Source organism: Solanum verrucosum, unplaced genomic scaffold (assembly GCF_900185275.1).
Source record: "Solanum verrucosum unplaced genomic scaffold, falcon-dt-bn FXZP01000238.1, whole genome shotgun sequence".
NCBI classification, from domain to species: domain Eukaryota; kingdom Viridiplantae; phylum Streptophyta; class Magnoliopsida; order Solanales; family Solanaceae; genus Solanum; species Solanum verrucosum.
This window is the reverse complement of record NW_026020630.1, coordinates 1,269,009-1,287,735: the sequence shown is the minus strand read 5'-3', so window position 1 is coordinate 1,287,735 and position 18,727 is coordinate 1,269,009. Positions and strand designations below refer to the sequence as shown.

At 32.5% G+C, this 18,727-nt stretch overlaps 2 protein-coding genes across 2 annotated transcripts; both read right to left on the bottom strand.

Annotated features, from left to right (window-relative positions):
- Window positions 1-79: 79 nt before the first annotated feature.
- Window positions 80-5,363, bottom strand: LOC125811464 (chloroplast processing peptidase). Its single transcript, XM_049490960.1, has 5 exons — window positions 4,855-5,363; window positions 2,956-3,093; window positions 906-992; window positions 529-596; window positions 80-431 (listed from the first exon to the last, which is right to left on the bottom strand). The coding sequence occupies exons 1-5, from the start codon at window positions 5,332-5,334 to the stop codon at window positions 290-292; spliced, it is 915 nt and encodes a 304-aa protein (XP_049346917.1). The 5' UTR covers window positions 5,335-5,363; the 3' UTR covers window positions 80-289.
- Window positions 5,364-11,540: 6,177 nt separating this feature from the next.
- LOC125811448 (proline-rich receptor-like protein kinase PERK1) lies at window positions 11,541-15,730 on the bottom strand. Its single transcript, XM_049490940.1, has 8 exons — window positions 14,900-15,730; window positions 13,632-14,186; window positions 13,455-13,541; window positions 13,283-13,353; window positions 13,003-13,079; window positions 12,692-12,839; window positions 12,417-12,578; window positions 11,541-12,225 (listed from the first exon to the last, which is right to left on the bottom strand). The coding sequence occupies exons 1-8, from the start codon at window positions 15,552-15,554 to the stop codon at window positions 11,896-11,898; spliced, it is 2,085 nt and encodes a 694-aa protein (XP_049346897.1). The 5' UTR covers window positions 15,555-15,730; the 3' UTR covers window positions 11,541-11,895.
- Between the last annotated feature and the right edge of the window lie 2,997 nt (window positions 15,731-18,727).

Sequence of the window (18,727 nt, the reverse complement as noted above, 5' to 3'; positions counted from 1 at the left end):
CTAATGCATGCATTATTTTTGCTATTAATCCTGATGAAAGTATATCAGGAGTCGAATACAACAAATGACGACATATCCAGTGAAATTTTACAACTGGGATTTGAAGAGGATGTATACAAAACCTTACATCCTCAGCTCAAGTAAGTCAAATGCCTGCTAATATACATTACATTACAACCTACCTCAAATTAGACATATTACAGTACTATGCCAAACAATGAATAGATAATATCACTTCTACATTTTCATATCAATTCCAAACAGAAAAGGAGTTTTCAGGCTAAAGAAGTTATTGAGGCACTGTTATATCACTAGTACTCTCCTGCTTGTCGACAGCACAACCTTCAGGAAGAACTGTACCGCCAATTCTTTTTGGAGGCCAATACCGAAATATGGACCTGCCTATTATGTTCTTCGCAGGAAGTGCTCCCCTGATAAAAAAAAATGACTCAGACGTAAGATGAGCATATTTAACGAACTAGCAGTTTATAGGAGACGCTGCAACTTTTCAAAGAGCGGAAAACTCACCACACATGGGAATCATAGCTGTTATTCCGATTATCACCCATAACGAAAACTGAATTCTCAGGTACACGCTGCAGTAAGACATGGATAAGAAACAGTAAGAACAGTATGCACTCTTACACTAAGAAATTAAACAACAGACTTTGGCCACAATCAATGTTGCCCCACCCATGTTGGATCCTCCAAAATGCACTACTTTTGGACAATCTGATAGACATATGTTGATGTTTTATGAAGAGTCCAAGCAACATAGCCCACAGCTATGATGGTTTTAGGTAGTCAAATCTGGATGAGCCAATATTTTTGTTTATTTGAAACTTCCTAAGAATTGGAGGAAAGCTGATTGCTGAGTTAAATGAATCAGTAGAAATGGAACATACCACTGGTGTCATTTCGTATTTGGGTGCCTCGTTTATAAAATCTTCATTTCGCGCAACTCCATTTACGATCAGCTTTCCTTCATGAACCTGCACTACCAAGAATCACCAAAATATTTCCTTATATATTCCTGGCAATTTGGCCATATATTTGGTAATACAAATTACTCCTCCCCCTATCCAAAATAAACCGGAAGAAAGACATATACCAACGATTTAAATGTATGGAGATTCATCACGGAGAGGATGAGAGGGGTCTTGTTTTGGTAAATGAAAGGCAGACTTCCCTTGACCACCCTTTTCTATATTAGGATTTAGAACCTAATTATAACACTTACACAGGTTGAATATTTGAGTTATCTTTCGGATGCTTAAGAATGAATAAATGAAAGTTATTGCAAAGTCTAAAAGACGATTTCAGTTAAATGGACAGTATCTTCCATAAGTGTCTCCGAATCTGATCCATTGTATTTTATTAAAAAAAGAGAGGCGGAGTTCAAGTTTATGATTAAAATAGCGGATTTTATGGCTTAAGAGAACTAGCAGAATATTTCAAGGCAGCAGAAGAAACATACATAGCCTTAAACAAAGATGAATATTTTTGCTAGCTTTTTGGTGCAACCTGGTTTTGTATGTCATGAAGAAGCAATCCTAGACACAATAGAGGATCTGCACAATCTGTAATTACGTTTGTGGCACGGCATAGTGCAGGGGCGGCTCAACGTAACTGGGGGCCTAAAGCGAAATTTTCTTTGAGGCCTAAAAAATTTCATACATATTTATTTAAAAATTATTTTTCTAATTGTTTAGATGCACATTATTACTTCAACTTTTTAATAGATGATTTATTTGAGTACTTTTTAAAAAAAATTTAATTAATTTTAGGTAAGATTTTATCAATTCAATGCTGAAAAATATCCTTTTACTAAAGTAATCATTATATGAATTATTAACATAATTCTCTAAGGAATAAGTTGACAAACCTTAAGCAAAATAAGAGTTAGAACCATAAAATCTGATTCAAGACGTTGATAACTTGATATACCTAACTTTGATTGAAAATTTAAGTAAAAAAAAATTGTGATTCACTTTGTTCAACATTGTTCGACTAATGATTTAGATTTATGATAGAGTATTACTTTAACTTATCAAAGATTTGAAGAAAAAAATTGTAAAAGGAGTTTTAAAATAAATAAATAATGTGAATGACAGAAATGTAATAAGACAAAACAACGTTTTCTTGATTTCTTCTATTTGAGTGGAGTTAAGGAGAATAAAATAATATATATATATATATATATATATACACATTTTATTATAAATAATTATTATTTTTATAAAAATAAAAACACATATGGTAAAAATTTGAGGCCTCCCAAAATTGGGGGCCTAAGGCATGTGCCTTAGTTTTTCTAAGCAAGAGCCGCCCCTGGCTTAGTGCACGAATTTATATAATCTTTGGTTACTTATTAAGAAAAAGGGGAGCAATTAGATGCCAAAAAACCTTGTTGAGGACTAGCTCGTGAGTGGAACCAAATGGCGGAGAAGCATGCAATTTGACAATGCACATTGATGTTGCAATTCTATCATGGACCACTTGGGTAATGCCGATGGTTATATATCAATATCTATGTAGCGCTATTTCAAAAGATTCGAAAAAGACATGATAAATCAACAGAGGGGGAATGGCGGAGAGAAGATACATAACCCAAACTGAGAGTTTTTTCAAAAAGGTCTGTTCCCTCAATATACTGATTGGATCGACCAGGTCAGTGTATGGTTTTGACAAAGAGATAAACATGCAGATATTGAAAGACTCGACTCTTGTTGGTGAGGGAGCGTAGCAGAAATGAAATATGAGGGTATTATCACCCAAAGGCACTCTATCAACCAATTCAGCTGCTTCTATAGCCATTTAGGTGGGGTGGGGGGGACTCAACATAACATAAAATAGTGGTGGACATGAAATACCAATTGATCAGTCAACTCAAGCAGTTCAAGTCCACAGCAATTAGAATATAGTATTATTGCTTCTATTATCTAGTGAACTCACCTCGACAATATCACCTTCCTTTGCAACAATCCTCTTGATAAAGACATCGTCATCCGTGTATCCTACCTCCTGAAGAACTGGAGGACTTTTGAATATTACTATGTCATTGGGACATGGCTTTCTAAAATAGTAACTGACCTGCAAACCACAAGATCGACATAGTTACGAACAAAAATGACTTCAAAATAATCGATATAAGATGGAAAGAACAGACTCTTCAGGAGGTTTAAAGTTTATTCCTATAAGATTATGTAGGAGGCTTAAGCATATGTGCATACCCTCAGCTAGTCTATGATTGCAACACAAGTACACATAAGCATTAACTTCAAACACTATTACAAGAACGATGATGCAATTTGCCGGTAGTTCTCTTACACCTAGTAAAAGGTGATTTGATGCATTTACAATTGATAGTAACAGCAAATCGATCACTAATCACTAAAAGTAACTACAATCCTAAAATCATATTCAAAGTTAAACTATTTCATATTTTAATGTCTATACTTTCTGATACTGACATTTTCATTTCAAATTCAACATTTAGGTCCAGGAGGGACCAAGAAGCATAAACTCCACAACAATATTGTCCTCTACATTTCAATTGTCTCCAACAATTGATTTCCTTACATTTCAGTTTGTCCCCAACATCCAATGTTGGAGAATAAATCAACTGTCACAAGCTTATTCAGAAGGATATATTCAGCAAAAAAAAAAAGAAGTGTCCAACTTATATATCAATTATGCTTCAATCTCGAACTAGTCGGCGTTAGCTTATATAAACCACTTGGAATTTGATGATTCATCATAGTTAGGCTGTCTTTACACTACTTCAACATACTTTACCCTCCTCCTTTATCCAACCTTGAGACCGACTATCCTAGCAAAGTTATCGGCATCCAAAGGTACGAATTCACAAACATATAGTCAAAATAAAGCAAATTACTTTTCAGCTACAAGTTTCCAAATCAATTGTCAACTGTCACTATTTAAATCAGAACACTATATTCAGCAAAAAGGTGTCCAACTTTATCAACACCTTATTTAGAGTATCAATTATGCAACTATCGGAAACAACCTCTCTACCCAACAAAGGTAGGGGTATGGTTTACATACATCCTACCCTCCCCATACGGCCATACCCCACTTGTGAGACTACACTGGGTATGTTATTGTATTGCTTCTATCCGAAACTAACCGGGTTTCAGCTTATATGAATCATCTCAATGATTCATCACAGTTAGACTAGTTTTACACTGGCATTCAACCTACCTTAAACCTCCTCCTTTATCCAAACTCAAGCCCAACTATCCTTGTGAAGTTCAACTACATCAATAATAACAGCAACAACACTACTACTATGCCTCAGTTCCAATATGAAGTCAGTTATATGAATCCTCACTGCTTCACTTAAGTTTAACTCATGTCAAAACAACAAATTCACAAACATATAGTAAAAAAAAAAAAAACTTTACTTTTCAGCAACAATTCTATCTCCACATCAAATGTGGGATACATGGACAAGGAACTACAACAACTATTACTACTACTAATGTTGCTTCTGCTGCTACTACGCCTCAGTCCCAATTTGGGGCCGGTTAATGAATCCTCACTGCTTCATTTAAGTTCAACTCATGTCAAAATAACAAATTCACAAATATATAGTCAAAACAAAACAAAAATTTACCTTTTCAGCTACAATTATATCTCCAACATAAGATGTGGGATACAAGGAACAACAACTACTGCTACTACTACTGCTACTAATACAACTAATGCTAATAGTAATACTCAGTCCCGATTTGGAGTCAGGCTATATGAATACTCACAGCTCATTTAAGTTCAATTCATGTCAAAAGAACAAATTCACAAACATATAGTCAAAATAAAACAAAAATTTACCTTTTCAGCTACAATTCTATCTCCAACATCAAATGTAGGATACATGGACAATGAAGGTATAAACCTTGGCTCAGCTACAAATGACCTAAATGCAAGTGATATAGCAACAGCCACAAAAACAGTTTTTGCATCATCTGAAGTAATATTCACCCATTCTGGCAAAACCCCATCTTCCTTCTCCGATTGCTCATCATCTCCACCACCACCACCGCCATCTCCGCCGCCGTCACCGCCGCCGCCATCACGGTCCAAAACCGTTTTTTTCTCATCTTTAACCCCTTTACACTTAAACCTCTGATTTTGAGATTTGCTACATCTAAAACACTTGAAAGTTAGAATCTTTGAGGTTTTTATGAAAGATTTGAAATGGGTGTCATTGAATTGAAGGGTTTTAGATAAAGGGTTGGAATTGAAAGGTGAAAATTGTGGGGATTTTGAAGGTATTGAAGAAAATGGAGAGAGGAACTGTAGAGTTATCATTGGATTTAGTGTAACTTTTTATCTGCAACAATTTTACAGAGTTTCTTGCTATATGTGTTGAATTCGAATTGGTAGTTAATATCAATGAGTTCTTTCCTTTTTCAAGAAAAAATTAGTGCACGAATACACACTTAAACTAATATAAAGTTGAATATAAAAATACATGCATTCTATTTGGCATTTTATGATAAGTGTATTTCATGTAAATTATCATGTAATATGTAACGTAGGATGCATTTGTCTATTTGTTCAACTTTATATAAATTTAAGTATCTATTTATGCACGTTTAAAGTTGAAAGACATAAATATCAATTGAAATCAAGTTAACATCGTGTTTGGATGATTGTTACCTATTGTATTGTTAATTTAAATACAATGTTTGTTTTGATTGTTACTTAAATTTTATTGTATCGTATCGTTTAAATTCATCGTTAGATAATGACGAAAAGACCAATTTTATGTAACGATAGATTTGGTGTGATCGTGTTGTTACCTTAACATTTTCTTCTCATTTTGTCTTTGTTTATTATTTAATAATTATATTTTATCTTGTATCCTACCTTTTCATAGTATCTCTACCTCATATCAAACTTCTTTTGTAGGTTTATCATTCAAATTATAGACCAGTAGCATTATGTAACGACGGAGAACGATACAATATATCTAAATAATGTATTCATTAAAACAAATACAATACAATGATATATAACAAAATACAATATAATACATTATGAAACATTACCTAACAATCATCCAGCGTACTAATTGCTTCTTAAATTCATTCATTAGCCTAATAATTTTTTGGAAAAATTACATATATACACACATTTATTTTCTATAATTTCCATTATTCCCTACCATTTAAAAATATTTCCAAAATCCCTTATTATTCCCTAATTCTCAAGTCAGCCGATACATTACTCCTAACACAACAAACCCACGTTTCCCCTCCTATTTTTGCTCCTTAAATCTCTCCCTTATTTCACTCCTATAATCTAATCAGTTACATCCTTCATCCCAATTTGAATTTCAAAAGGTTTCTCTAATATCAATCAATTTCAAATCACTGAATATGTAGTTTTCATCTTCTCAATTCTACTGTTCTTCGATCTTTTTGAAGTTTTCATCTTCTTCATCTAGCATTGATTGAATTAAACTCATCTAAGATTAATAATACTAGTGCTTATGAGAACGACGTAGTTCCTAATTTCTCTGTCATTGCTGATTTCAGTCCTCAATATTAGTCTTACTTTTATGTCGAGGTAAATTATTCTGATTTATTTTTGGTGGGGGTGTACTTGGATATTCTTCCAACAGAACAGGAGAAACAGAAAAGACTGGTGATCAATCCAAAATAAACAATATTAGTTCATCAAGTTGTAATGAGTATTAGATATAAATTTTTGACAGATGTTTGATATTGCCCTTTGTTAGTTGTTTCAAAAATCTGATATATTAATGGCAAAGTGTAGTTCTTGTATTGTCATGTATCATAAGTTAAATATATTATATCGATACATAAAATTTTAATTTTGTTCTCTTTTTGAATAGGTGTCATGAATGTATCAAGTTATAAAGCTCACATTGTAGAATGAGCTGTAATATGCAGAATGTTGTATCATATACATATAACTATACATGATACATAAATATTACATAATGAGTATATGAAGTTATAATTAGTATCAAATATAAGTTTTTGATACATTTGCACTTTATCAAATTGTAATGAGTATCAATATCAGATACACAGTTAAAATACTTTATATTGCTATTATGTATCGTATACTTGAATTTTAATATGTACCAAATTCAAAAGTTTGTTGAAATGTATCAAATTCACACATAAGATACATTACAAGTTACTAATTTAATTGTTTGTCATTTTGTTTAGATTATGTGCGTACACGATATGCAACCCTATTATGAAAAAACGGTATTGAAAAGGCTAAGGCAGGATACGTAAGTGAAAATGAGGATCCACCAAGGCCTAAGAGTGAATTCACAGCACCAGCTCAAGACGATTTGGTGAATGTTGAATAAAGATTATCTAGCAGTTGTTAGACACTTTTTTATAGTGTTATTGTTTTTGAGATACATAAACTTTAGTTTTAGAGTTTGTTGTTTTTATTGTTTAAGATACTCGTACTCAAGTTTTAGAGTCTTTTTGTAAAAAGTTATTTATTTTGACTTTAACTTTCATTATTTTTAGTTGTTATTCACTGTATGGATTGTCGTACACATTTGTCTTATATAAACTAATACAAATTTGGATAAAATTAAGTATCAGATTCATTAATGCATAAACACACAATATTATTTCTTTTCATTAGTTTTAGTTAATTGCCGACACGTAACCAATGTAATGTAATTTATAACTTGATAGCTGATTCAATTATGTATTTACTTGATAATTTTGTTCTAGTTAGTTGCGTATTGATTTATGTTGATACATTGAATAATTAGTTGTAGTTAGTTCCTGATTCATTCATGTATCTAATAGATAAATTAATTCTTACTTACCGTGATACATTTATATATACACTTAATTTTATTTTACATACTACTTTTCGCAACGTTATTGTATCAGATACATTTTCAACTAGATCAAGATACATTATATAAATGTATCTGAACCATATTGAGGAGTACCATCTCCAAAAACACGATATCTGGTCATTATTATCAAATAGCTAATGATACATTATTTTTAAAAAAGGTATATGAAACATAATGTGTTACAAAAAATGAACACAAAGTTGAAAATCTTAACATTTCAATTTATTGTATCAAAATTTCACTAGGTAATAGTAAATTGTAATGTTTTATCAAGGTAAAAGTTGAAAAGCAAAAACTGAAAATCTATAATCTCAAAATAATGTATCTGAAACATAACAGTAGTCCCAAAAGAGAGTTTGTCGATCTTCTTTCGAAAAGAAAGTACAAGTTCATCAGTTATGACCTTTTTGTCCATAACGTTCACAACAGTTTGTGTTTGTGCTTATCTTTTGATTAGGTTTTTCCCTTCTTTTCCTTGGTCATCCAGGCATCTTTTTGTACCTAGGTGGCAAGACAATTTCTTCCAAAACAAACTCTAGTACTGACCAATCATCCTTATACAACATTGAAACCATTGAAACTTCATATGTGTTTGCTAATGCAGCTGGGTTATAGTAATCAAAGCAGTATGAATGTATCTTTGTAATACTTTTGCTCTTCACAACAATAATTGTGTGCGCGCGCATAAGATATCTCGTCATGCTGAAATCTCTTATAGTTACATATTTTTCTCTCAAGGTAAACAATGTATCGTCGTCCACCTTTATACACTGAATAAATAAATTTAGAAGATGGAAGAACTTGTGCACATTTAAAAGTTAGAGATACATCACATATCAATCAACTCAATTTAAGATACACAACCGCCTAATGATAATTAACTCCAGATACACGATAGTTTATATATTGATGCATACATTCATATATTGATATAGAAATTCATATACTGATAAATAAAAATTCACATGTGTCTGATACGTTATAGTAACAGCATACTGACTCACATCTATAAAAATCCATTACATATACATCAAACTAAAATTGAATCAAGTTGAAATAAGTAATTTATCATTATTTATATGTGCATATACAAATTCAAAAATTAAAAATGAAATTCACATGTATCTAATACTTTATATTAAGAGTACAATAACTCACAGATCTGCAAACCCATAACATATACGTCAAAAATTTAATGTATCAAGTTCTAATCAGTAATGTATCATGACTTATCGATCAATATACAAATTCATGAATGAAAAACAATGATTAAAGCACATGAATATGCGTTTCATACCTTTTGTTATCAGATCTTTAACTCAAAAATTGAAGTTATGGGAAATACATAACTATTTTTGCCCAAGCTAATTATAAAATAACAACTTTCAATTGCCTTCATATTTGGGGATCTGCCATCACACAATGGTAAGCAACCACCAACACAAAAATAAAGATACCAAGAAAATTGGCAAAGAAACCCAGATCGTCCATAGTGAGATTTGTGTAGAATTCAAAGAATCCAAAAGCTACGATCTTCGATTTTTTCTTCCTTCAAGAGTGTCACTCAAAAATCAAAATATTCATTATGTATCTTATCAAATTTTCAACAAAAAAATTGAATCCTACTCGAAAGTTTCTTCGTTGAAATAGGGACAAAGATGAACATGAATTTTGAATTGGTTTGTTATTTTAGAATATACGTTTCTCTGATTGACATAGTAAAAAGGAACTGAATAGCATAAATTATAGGATTTTAATTTGATTTTCTGTTTTATTTTCCTTTTTAAGTGCAACAGCCATATATATAATGTGTCACAATTAATGTATCCGGACAGTCAATTATGTATCCGGATGGCTAATATTTTAAGGAATTTTTGTAAAATAAAAAAGAGTAGAGATAGAATGTAATTTAAGTTTTACACTATGAGATTTATGTAAGTTATACTAATTTTTTTCCTTAAAAAGATAAAAAGTTTAAGATCAGCACAAATAGGAGCAGAAGTGCAAATAGCCCAATTTTGGCACCTAAAAGTAGCAGAGGCCCATTAGATCAAATCACTATTGATGGGCCAATGGTTCACCAAATTCAGCTTACTAATTTTGCTTCTTAAATTTATTCATGGGCCAATGCATGGTCCATCATGCTCCTACTCTTCATTTCAGCCCAAAGATTTTCCACAAATAGGCTATAGTGTGGTCGATATGTGCGTTTCTTGATTATTTTATTTGACATATATTATCTTCCACCAATATTTGATATTGATAACTTCACCCACTAATATTTAGATAAACGGAAAAAAAAAATTCAACATTTTTTGTTTCTGTTGAAATTTGAATTCTAGTTTCTTGTGACTTTTACTCGCTTCATTAACCACTACGCATACTTTTGGGTACATTAGATGTTTTTTATTTAAATTGCATTATATGTTCACAGAAAAATTCTATCTGCATTATGTTTTAACCGGAACTTTATCTTATACGGTTGAGCATAGTAGCAGAGTCTAAATTTTCGTTAATGGAGCTAAAATATAAAGACATAAGCATATCATGAAAAAATCATGAGGATTCAATATATAGATTTATACAGTGTAATTTTCGGTGAAGGACTGTCAACTGACATTCCTTGGACAGGGATGGCTCTGCCACTAGTTTAGTTTATCATATGTAATACTCTATTTGTTTCAATTTATGTGACATTTTCCCATTTTGCTCTTAAGTTTCGTGTCATGGCACCCTATGTCTACGTCGTAGAAGATATCAATTGCTACTTGGAGGAACAAATTTATTTGTCGGATATAGTATTATTGCATTGCAATCAAACACCTTCACATAAATCGAGAAAACCTGATCATTGGGATAAGCTTGGAACCTTAAACCAACCACTTTGGTTACCCAACACCAACAAACAAATGATTAACCAACAAACATACTAGAATACTACAACCAACTGATAAGATAAACACAGTTGGCAGAAAAAACCAGGTGCTATTGAAGTAATAAAGTCAATAAATATGGTGAGATCTTAGCAAGTTGTGACTTGTCCCCATGTTTTTCTTGCATGTGCAAAAAGGTTGTCTTGAACATAATTTTGATAGATACCCCCTTTTAACTTTTGCTTTTCTTTTGTGTAACATGTGAACATAAAATTCCCCACAAAGGACCACTTTATAATTCCATTAAACAATAGTATTACATTACTTATTTTTGCACTAAAAAAAAACATCATTTACAAAGAAATTTTTTTTTGACCTATCTATATAGTGTAATTTTTTATAAAGGAGTGTCACATTAGTTTAATCCTTAATAGATAGAACATGTAGTACATTCGTTGGTTGGAGATTGCATTACGTATTCGATGAAATAGTAAAAGTGTGCACAAACTGCCCTTAAATTATGCCTTAGAATGTGCTCAAAAGAATCTAAAATGCTTAATGCAAGTAGTAATACATGACATTAGTCAAAGTTACAATAACAATATATCCAATATAATCTCACGATTAGTATCTGATGAGGATAATATGAACACACATTTTATCCCTAACTTTGTTGTTGTTTCTGAAAGATGCTCGACTCAAGGGTAACAAGACACATTGGTCAAAGTAGCAAAACAAAAATAAAAGTCAGTAGCTTGGCATGACAGCTTGGATTCAAAAAAAGACAAAATTCAAAGTTGAATAAAATACTACATACAGCGTGCTTAGTTTTGTCATCTACCAATCAATTGATTCAAATCCAACTTGCCAAATGCACACTTCAGCCAAAAAAACAAAACATCAAGGAATAAGTCTAAGTTGATATGAACAAAACAATCAACGCTACAATTGAAGCATTGAATAAAAGAATTAACAGTATAAATACAATGGAGAACTTATCTCATTTAAAAAAAGAAGAAAAAAACCTGTATATTGACCAAAATAAATCATCACTTTTATGCAATTGTTGAAGCATTCATATCATAAAGAGTTAGGTTGAAAGACTATACAGAAATGGAGTTTCTTGTACTAAGAAGTTCCACTGAAGCCTTTACTTCCACTGAATCCTCTGCTGTCATTTTTCATCCGACCCGTTTCCATTTCCGCAGTTTGATGGCCTTCGCTACTTGATCCAGACGGGTTTAGCCCATATTCACTAGTTGGATTACTGTACTGATCACTGCTGGCATATTCTTGACTTGTCGCGAGTGCCATCTTCCTGAATTTCTTCATGTCTTCGTTGTATTGAAGTGTATCATAATCTGAACTTGTATATGAACTGTATACTGTGCTGTGTCCAGGTTTAATACCTTCGTTAAGGTCTGATAACGAGACATCTCCTTCCAAGGCTCGGAGAACCTGCTCAATTATAGCGTATAAATTTAAGATTGCGGATATTATGTCTAAGTTTGCAATCTACATCTTGACTAGAGCATCAAACATAGTGCTTTTTAGTTTTAATTCAATTGTAGAAGGTTGCAGCTCATTGTAACTCGAAACTTCATCAATGCTTAATATGTTTTAATCTTTGATGTAAAATGGAATTTCACCTGTGTCATTCGTGGTCTACGCTTTGCTGAATGTCGCACACAAGCAGCACAACAAGCAACCATGCGAGCCATCTCATTATGGTTATAATCGTTTTCTAGCCGACGATCAACAAGGGTATCAAACTTTTCATCTTCTAAAGCTCGTGTGAGTAATGGACGTGCCTGAAATAGAAAGAAAGTAACTTCTTTGTCATGACAACAAATTACTCAAAACTGCAGAACTGGTGGAAAGAAAGGAAATCAAACAAGTCACACATATCTGCATAACTACTCACCCAGTCCACCAAACTATCTTCGATGTATGATTGAGTAGAGTCAACAGGCCGACGTCCAGTTATCAACTCAAGAAGCATTACACCAAAGGAGAATACGTCTGACTTGTCTGTAAGCTTTCCAGAGGAAGCATATTCTGGAGCCAAATACCTAGGGGGTTGACAATAATGAAGAAACACATTCAGGTCTACTTGATGATCAAATGGAAAAGAAGCAGCAAGCCATTGGTCATTAACATCGACTCACTGGAATATCAATAACACGGTTAAGAAAAGGAAGTAACTAATTTATCACACAAGAATCCAAGTCTTACCCAAAGGTTCCCATCACTCTGGTGGAGACATGAGTATTAACATCAGAAGTTAGCTTGGCAAGTCCAAAATCAGCAACCTGAGAAAGCAAAAAAAGCTTCTTTGAGGAAACAGGATTTACTCTATAAGTACAACTGAATTCAGCTTCCGATGGCATCATAATGTATAATTAGCAAATATCAACCTCTGGGTAAAAGGGATTGGAGATAATCATTGTCAACGATTCAAAAATCAAACAAACAAAAAGGTACATGTTCCAATCCACATGCAAAAGACTGTTACCTTAGCCTCAAAATTAAAGTCGATAAGTATATTAGCTGCCTTGATATCACGGTGAATGATTTTCGGTTGGCCTGTGAAGAGAAAACAATTCATTTTACATATTGAACACATAACATAAAAGGCTAGAAGGATTATAACATGATTTAAGAATGAGAAAGAGAGAAAAACATACAGTCTTCATGCAGATACGCCAGTCCTTTAGCTGACCCTAGAGCAATCTTTAGTCGCATTGGCCAATCCAAAGGAGGCCTTCCCTTTCCTAAGATATTATAAGAATAAGAATTTTGGTTACTAGACAGATCATATGTATAATTTGAGTCGAAATTTGTAGGAAGTAAAATAGATTTACCGTGTAAATGAAATTCCAAAGTATTGTTTGGAACAAACTCATAAACAAGCAGTCTCTGAGCCCCGGTAATGCAGTATCCAACAAGAGACACAAGATGCTTGTGATGTACTCTGCTAATAATCTCAACTTCCGCCTGAAATTCACGTTCCCCTTGTCCACTTCCAGCCTTAAGTTGTTTAACTGCAACTTCTTTCCCGTTAGGAAGGATTCCTTTGTGCACATAACCAAAACCACCTTGTCCAAGAAGGTTAGCATCTGAGAAGCCATCAGTTGCCCGAACCAATTCCTCGAATGTGAATGTGCTCTGTGAGAAGCCTAAGGACATGGCAGGGGAAGGTGGTGGAAGCGCAATTTCAGACCCAGAATAATTTGAAGAAGCTCCACTGCTGTTCATGTAAGGTTGAGGCTGAGGTGAAGGTGCACGTGGTGGAGCATGTGAAGGTAGTAACCCCCCTGCTGGTGGAGGAGACGGTTTAGGGGGGATTGTAACAAAATGATCTGCCGGAGGTGGAGGATTTTGCTGCCAATGTTGCATTTGCCCACCATGAGGGTCAGCTGACAAACAACATTAAAATTAGTCATGACTAATGATCATCGAGACTCTGACTACATCAATCATCAAAAGATATTCACTATCCAGAACAAAATATATAAAATCCTGTTTAACAAACAAATATGTTGGCCGATTAAACTGAAAAATAACAAAATGCCAATGATAAATTGTTTCAAGTCTCTCAAAACACCCAATGGCTTATACATCAAACACTCTCCTATCAAGCTGTTTGCCTATTATTAAGAAAATTACAATGTGTAAGTGCATATAATCAATCCATCAACTTTCAAGCTCATCATTTCTTATCAGTTATCACAACTAATTATCTGAATCTCTGATGCTTAAACTACACAAAGCCATTCTACAATGAAACTAAATAGTCAAAAAAGTCGACATTCGACAACTTCCTGTTAATTATCATCAGCACTGAAAATTGTTCGTAAAGGATGACAAATCTCTCTCACAATGCAAATTTTGGTAAATATTCACGGGAAGAGTTCAAGTGACTATATATATAGCTAATGTTTGGCCTTTTTAAACATAAAAGTTATCACATTAATCTTCAATTTTTTTCCAAGTACAATGCATGTCCGGACTCAAATTTTCAAGTTTCAACTTCAAAATCTACGACCAAACGGAAGCATAAACAGATCTATTCAGCAATCCAGACACTAAAAGCTCAGATTTTTATGTATTTATTCAAATAAGATCTCACCTTTGATCCCTTGTGGTGGTGGAGGTGGAACATAGTAATTAACTGGTTCATGATTTCTCCTTTTCTTCTTCTTGCAAAATATGAACAACAAACTCAGAATTGCAAGAATTAAAACACCCCCAATAGCAATTCCAACAACAACCCCTGTCGATATTCCCGATGACCCTTCATCTGACGGCGGTGGAGACAACGCCGGCGGTGATGGTCTTCCTCCACTAGGTGGCGAAGGAGACCCCCCTGAAGGTGATGGCGGAGAATTCCCTCCCGCCGGCGGTGACGGGGTAGAACCAGGAGGAGATGGGGTTGAAGGGGTGGTGGATGGTGGAGAAGGAGACCCAGATGGAGCAGGAGTTGTTGACGGAGGCGGATTGGAAGACGGAGCAGGTGTAGTTGGTGGAGGCGGAGAGGCTGAACTAGCCGGCGGAGGAGTTGCTGCCGGTGGTGTCGGAGTTCTTGCTGGTGGAGGAGCTTGAGCAGGAGTCGATGGAGGTGGAGCCGTTGCCGGTGGGGTCGGTGATGCCGGCGGCGGAGCTGTTGCAGGGGGCGTCGGAGACGCCGGCGGAGGAGCTGTTGCAGGAGTCGACGGTGGAGGAGAAGTAGCATTACTAGGCGGTGATGTAGGAACCGGAGCGGTCACCGGCGTCGGAGTTGACATTTTCCGGCGACCCTTTATATGCCTCTGTGTGTAAAAAAACGAAAAAAGAAGACAAACCCAGAAATCAAATCAAATAATACAAACAAAAATTGGTTAAAAATCAAAACTTTGTTAAGAAAAATGTGATTTTGTGCAAGAAATTCATATAACTTTAGCTTTTCTCTATAGAATTTTACTCCTTTTAGGAGAGAAAATGGAGAGAAGAAAAAGAGGAAAACAGAGTCTAGTATACTAGTAGTAGAATAAAAAGAGGGAAGAATAAGCATGAACAAGATATTTTAATTATTTTTTGTAAACTTATTTTTATTCTTTTTAATAACTTTAACTTTTGTGTTTTGATTTTCGTGCAAATTGTTTACGTCAAATCAATGAATATATACTAATACGGATCGAAAACTACGTAATTACTTACTTAGTCATAATAGCTTATGTTAAAAAGAAAATGTGTTACATAAATTGAGATTACTTAAAAAATGGTTAATTAGTGGAATACTTCATTCGTCTCTAATCTTATCGTGTTTCTCTTTTACACATTTCTCAAGTAATTTTAATTTTTTTAAAAATTGACTACTATTTTCTTCAAATATTTACTCTCTATTAAGGTTTTGTAGTCTTCAAAGTTAACTACTACTAATAAAGATAAAATGTGGTCGTGGTGATTTTTTTTATCTTGAATTTTTAAAATGATAAATAATGTAAAATATTATTTTTAAAAATTACAACATATAATTTGAGGCAAGAAAAAGTATAAATTTTCACTTCATTAAATTTGTTAACTACAATAAGTTGTACTAATTTAACATAACTTTGGTATATAAAATGACTTTATTACCAAAAAAAAAATTAAACATAAACACATTGTGCGAATAAATATTTATCTTTTAAGATTGAACGTAAATATCCAATGCAATATACCATTATTTTTTTACAAGTGAATATCGATTGACTTTTTCTTAAATAAAAATAGCTCCACTCCTAATCGAAGATCAATAAATATTAACACAAAAATTTTACACTTGTGTTTTGGTATAAAAATCTATATAATTATAAAATAATAATTTATTTTGGATTATAAAAATAAAATTTTGCCATAATTAAGTTTATGGTAAAAGATATTTTCTAAAAATATCCATATATTTCAATTACAACTAAACTATAATTAAGGCGCATTTGATGGCTTGATAATATCCACGTGGCCGCAGTCAGCCGGTCGAAGGAAAATAATTGGACCGGTCGTAACACGACCGGCCCGCGCTTTCGCTTTCTAATATTTTAAACAAATTTAATATATTATTAATTTATTTTTCAAAATAAGCAAATTATAGTATTTGCTATTTTAAAAATAAAAAAAACTACAATTGAATGTCAACTTATCATGGTAAATGGATAAAAAAACTCACTTGTATTTGAGTAATAATTGCGTTAAGTTAATAGATGTAATATATCTTTTATTTTTTATCGTGCTAAAATAAATTTATATGCATTTCAACTAATTTTATGAAATATTTATTACTTTTTACATGTACATAGATATCAAAGAATTTTGTTCATTAAAATCATGCCATGGTGCTCAATTTCATGTCACACTTTAAGCATTTGTCGTATATATGTACTATAAATTTTTACACATATATCTATCGGACTTGAATTGATTAGCTAATTTATATCTTCATAGTAAAAATTTAACCTCATCGAATGTTTATATCTAAAGAATAGTTGTGTGACATTGTATTCATATATCGTCACTTAATCATAATTAACTAACTTATATCTTTATCGGATTAAGTTTTGTAATCATTAAGTTGAATCGATTTCATATAAGCATTCAAATGAATAAATATTTACCTATTTTTACTTTATTAAACTACCTATTCATAATAAATTAAATTAATTTGACCAATAACTTCTTATCTAAATGCACTATTTTTAATGTTCTTTGTCGTTTTTCTAGATTATAAGTTCCAACTAGAATGTCTAATTTGGTGTACTACACGTCAATTTTATTTTATGTTTTAACAAAATTCAAATACTTTTAAATTAGATATAAAACATGAAAATGCCATTTAAGGCATCAACTTATATTTATGATATTCAATTTGAGTGTGCAATTAATAAACACTTAAATTTATATAAAATTATAACTAGTTACGTTTGTCCTACATACAGTGGCGGAGACACCTTACAATGAGGGGGTCATCTGACCCCCCTTTGGTGGAAAATATGATTTAAAATAATTTTTTAGATATATATAATAGATGTCAAACCCCCTTCGGCTACTTCGTGTGTCTATTTTTTTAGATTTTGAACCCTTTACTGAAAATCCTGGCTCTACCACTGCCTACATAGCCTTCTATAAGTGATAATTCACGTGAAATAGACTCAAACTAATTTATATATGGCATGTGTATAGTCTATATCAAACCATAATCAACTTATTAATGATTAAGTAATTTTGATGATGAAAATGCATATCGACTATTGTTATTAAGTAATAAAAGTCTAATAAATTTATTAATTTGATATAAACATACACGCAAGTTAAAACGCATCACAAATTCTTACTAGTTAGTAGTACTAAATAATCACTCAATAGCCTATATATTCATGTGAGTGACTAAAATCTTGTTGGAATATAAATATTGTTTAGGTTAAAGTAAATGATTAGTGTGACACTAATTGGGTTTTAAATTTAATTAGTCAATGATTAGTTAACGTGTAGTTTTACATTTTCAATTTTTTTCTTTTTTTATTATACATATAGTATATTTATTTTAGTGTTGAAGATTGGCCTTAAATTTAAAGTAAAATGGCAAAACACAGCTGGATGCATGGAAACACCACCAAACATCTAATTATAATTAACGCGTTTTAAAAAAAATTAAGATATAATAAATCATCCAATTAGTAAAAATAATAATAATTTAACTATCCATAAATAGCTGGTTTCAGAAAAACTTCTAGATTTTCTAAATATCTTTTTCTTCAAAATATGGTCAAACTATTCAATATTGGATGTTAGAATAGATTAGTGGACCTTTATATAAATAGTGATTTTTGGATGAAGGATGTTTAATTAATTCGCCTTAATTAGATGTAATATTAGATTTTGTAATATGAGAGATTTCATCCCACATTATAGGAAAGAAACTAAAATAACTTTTTGGATTTATATA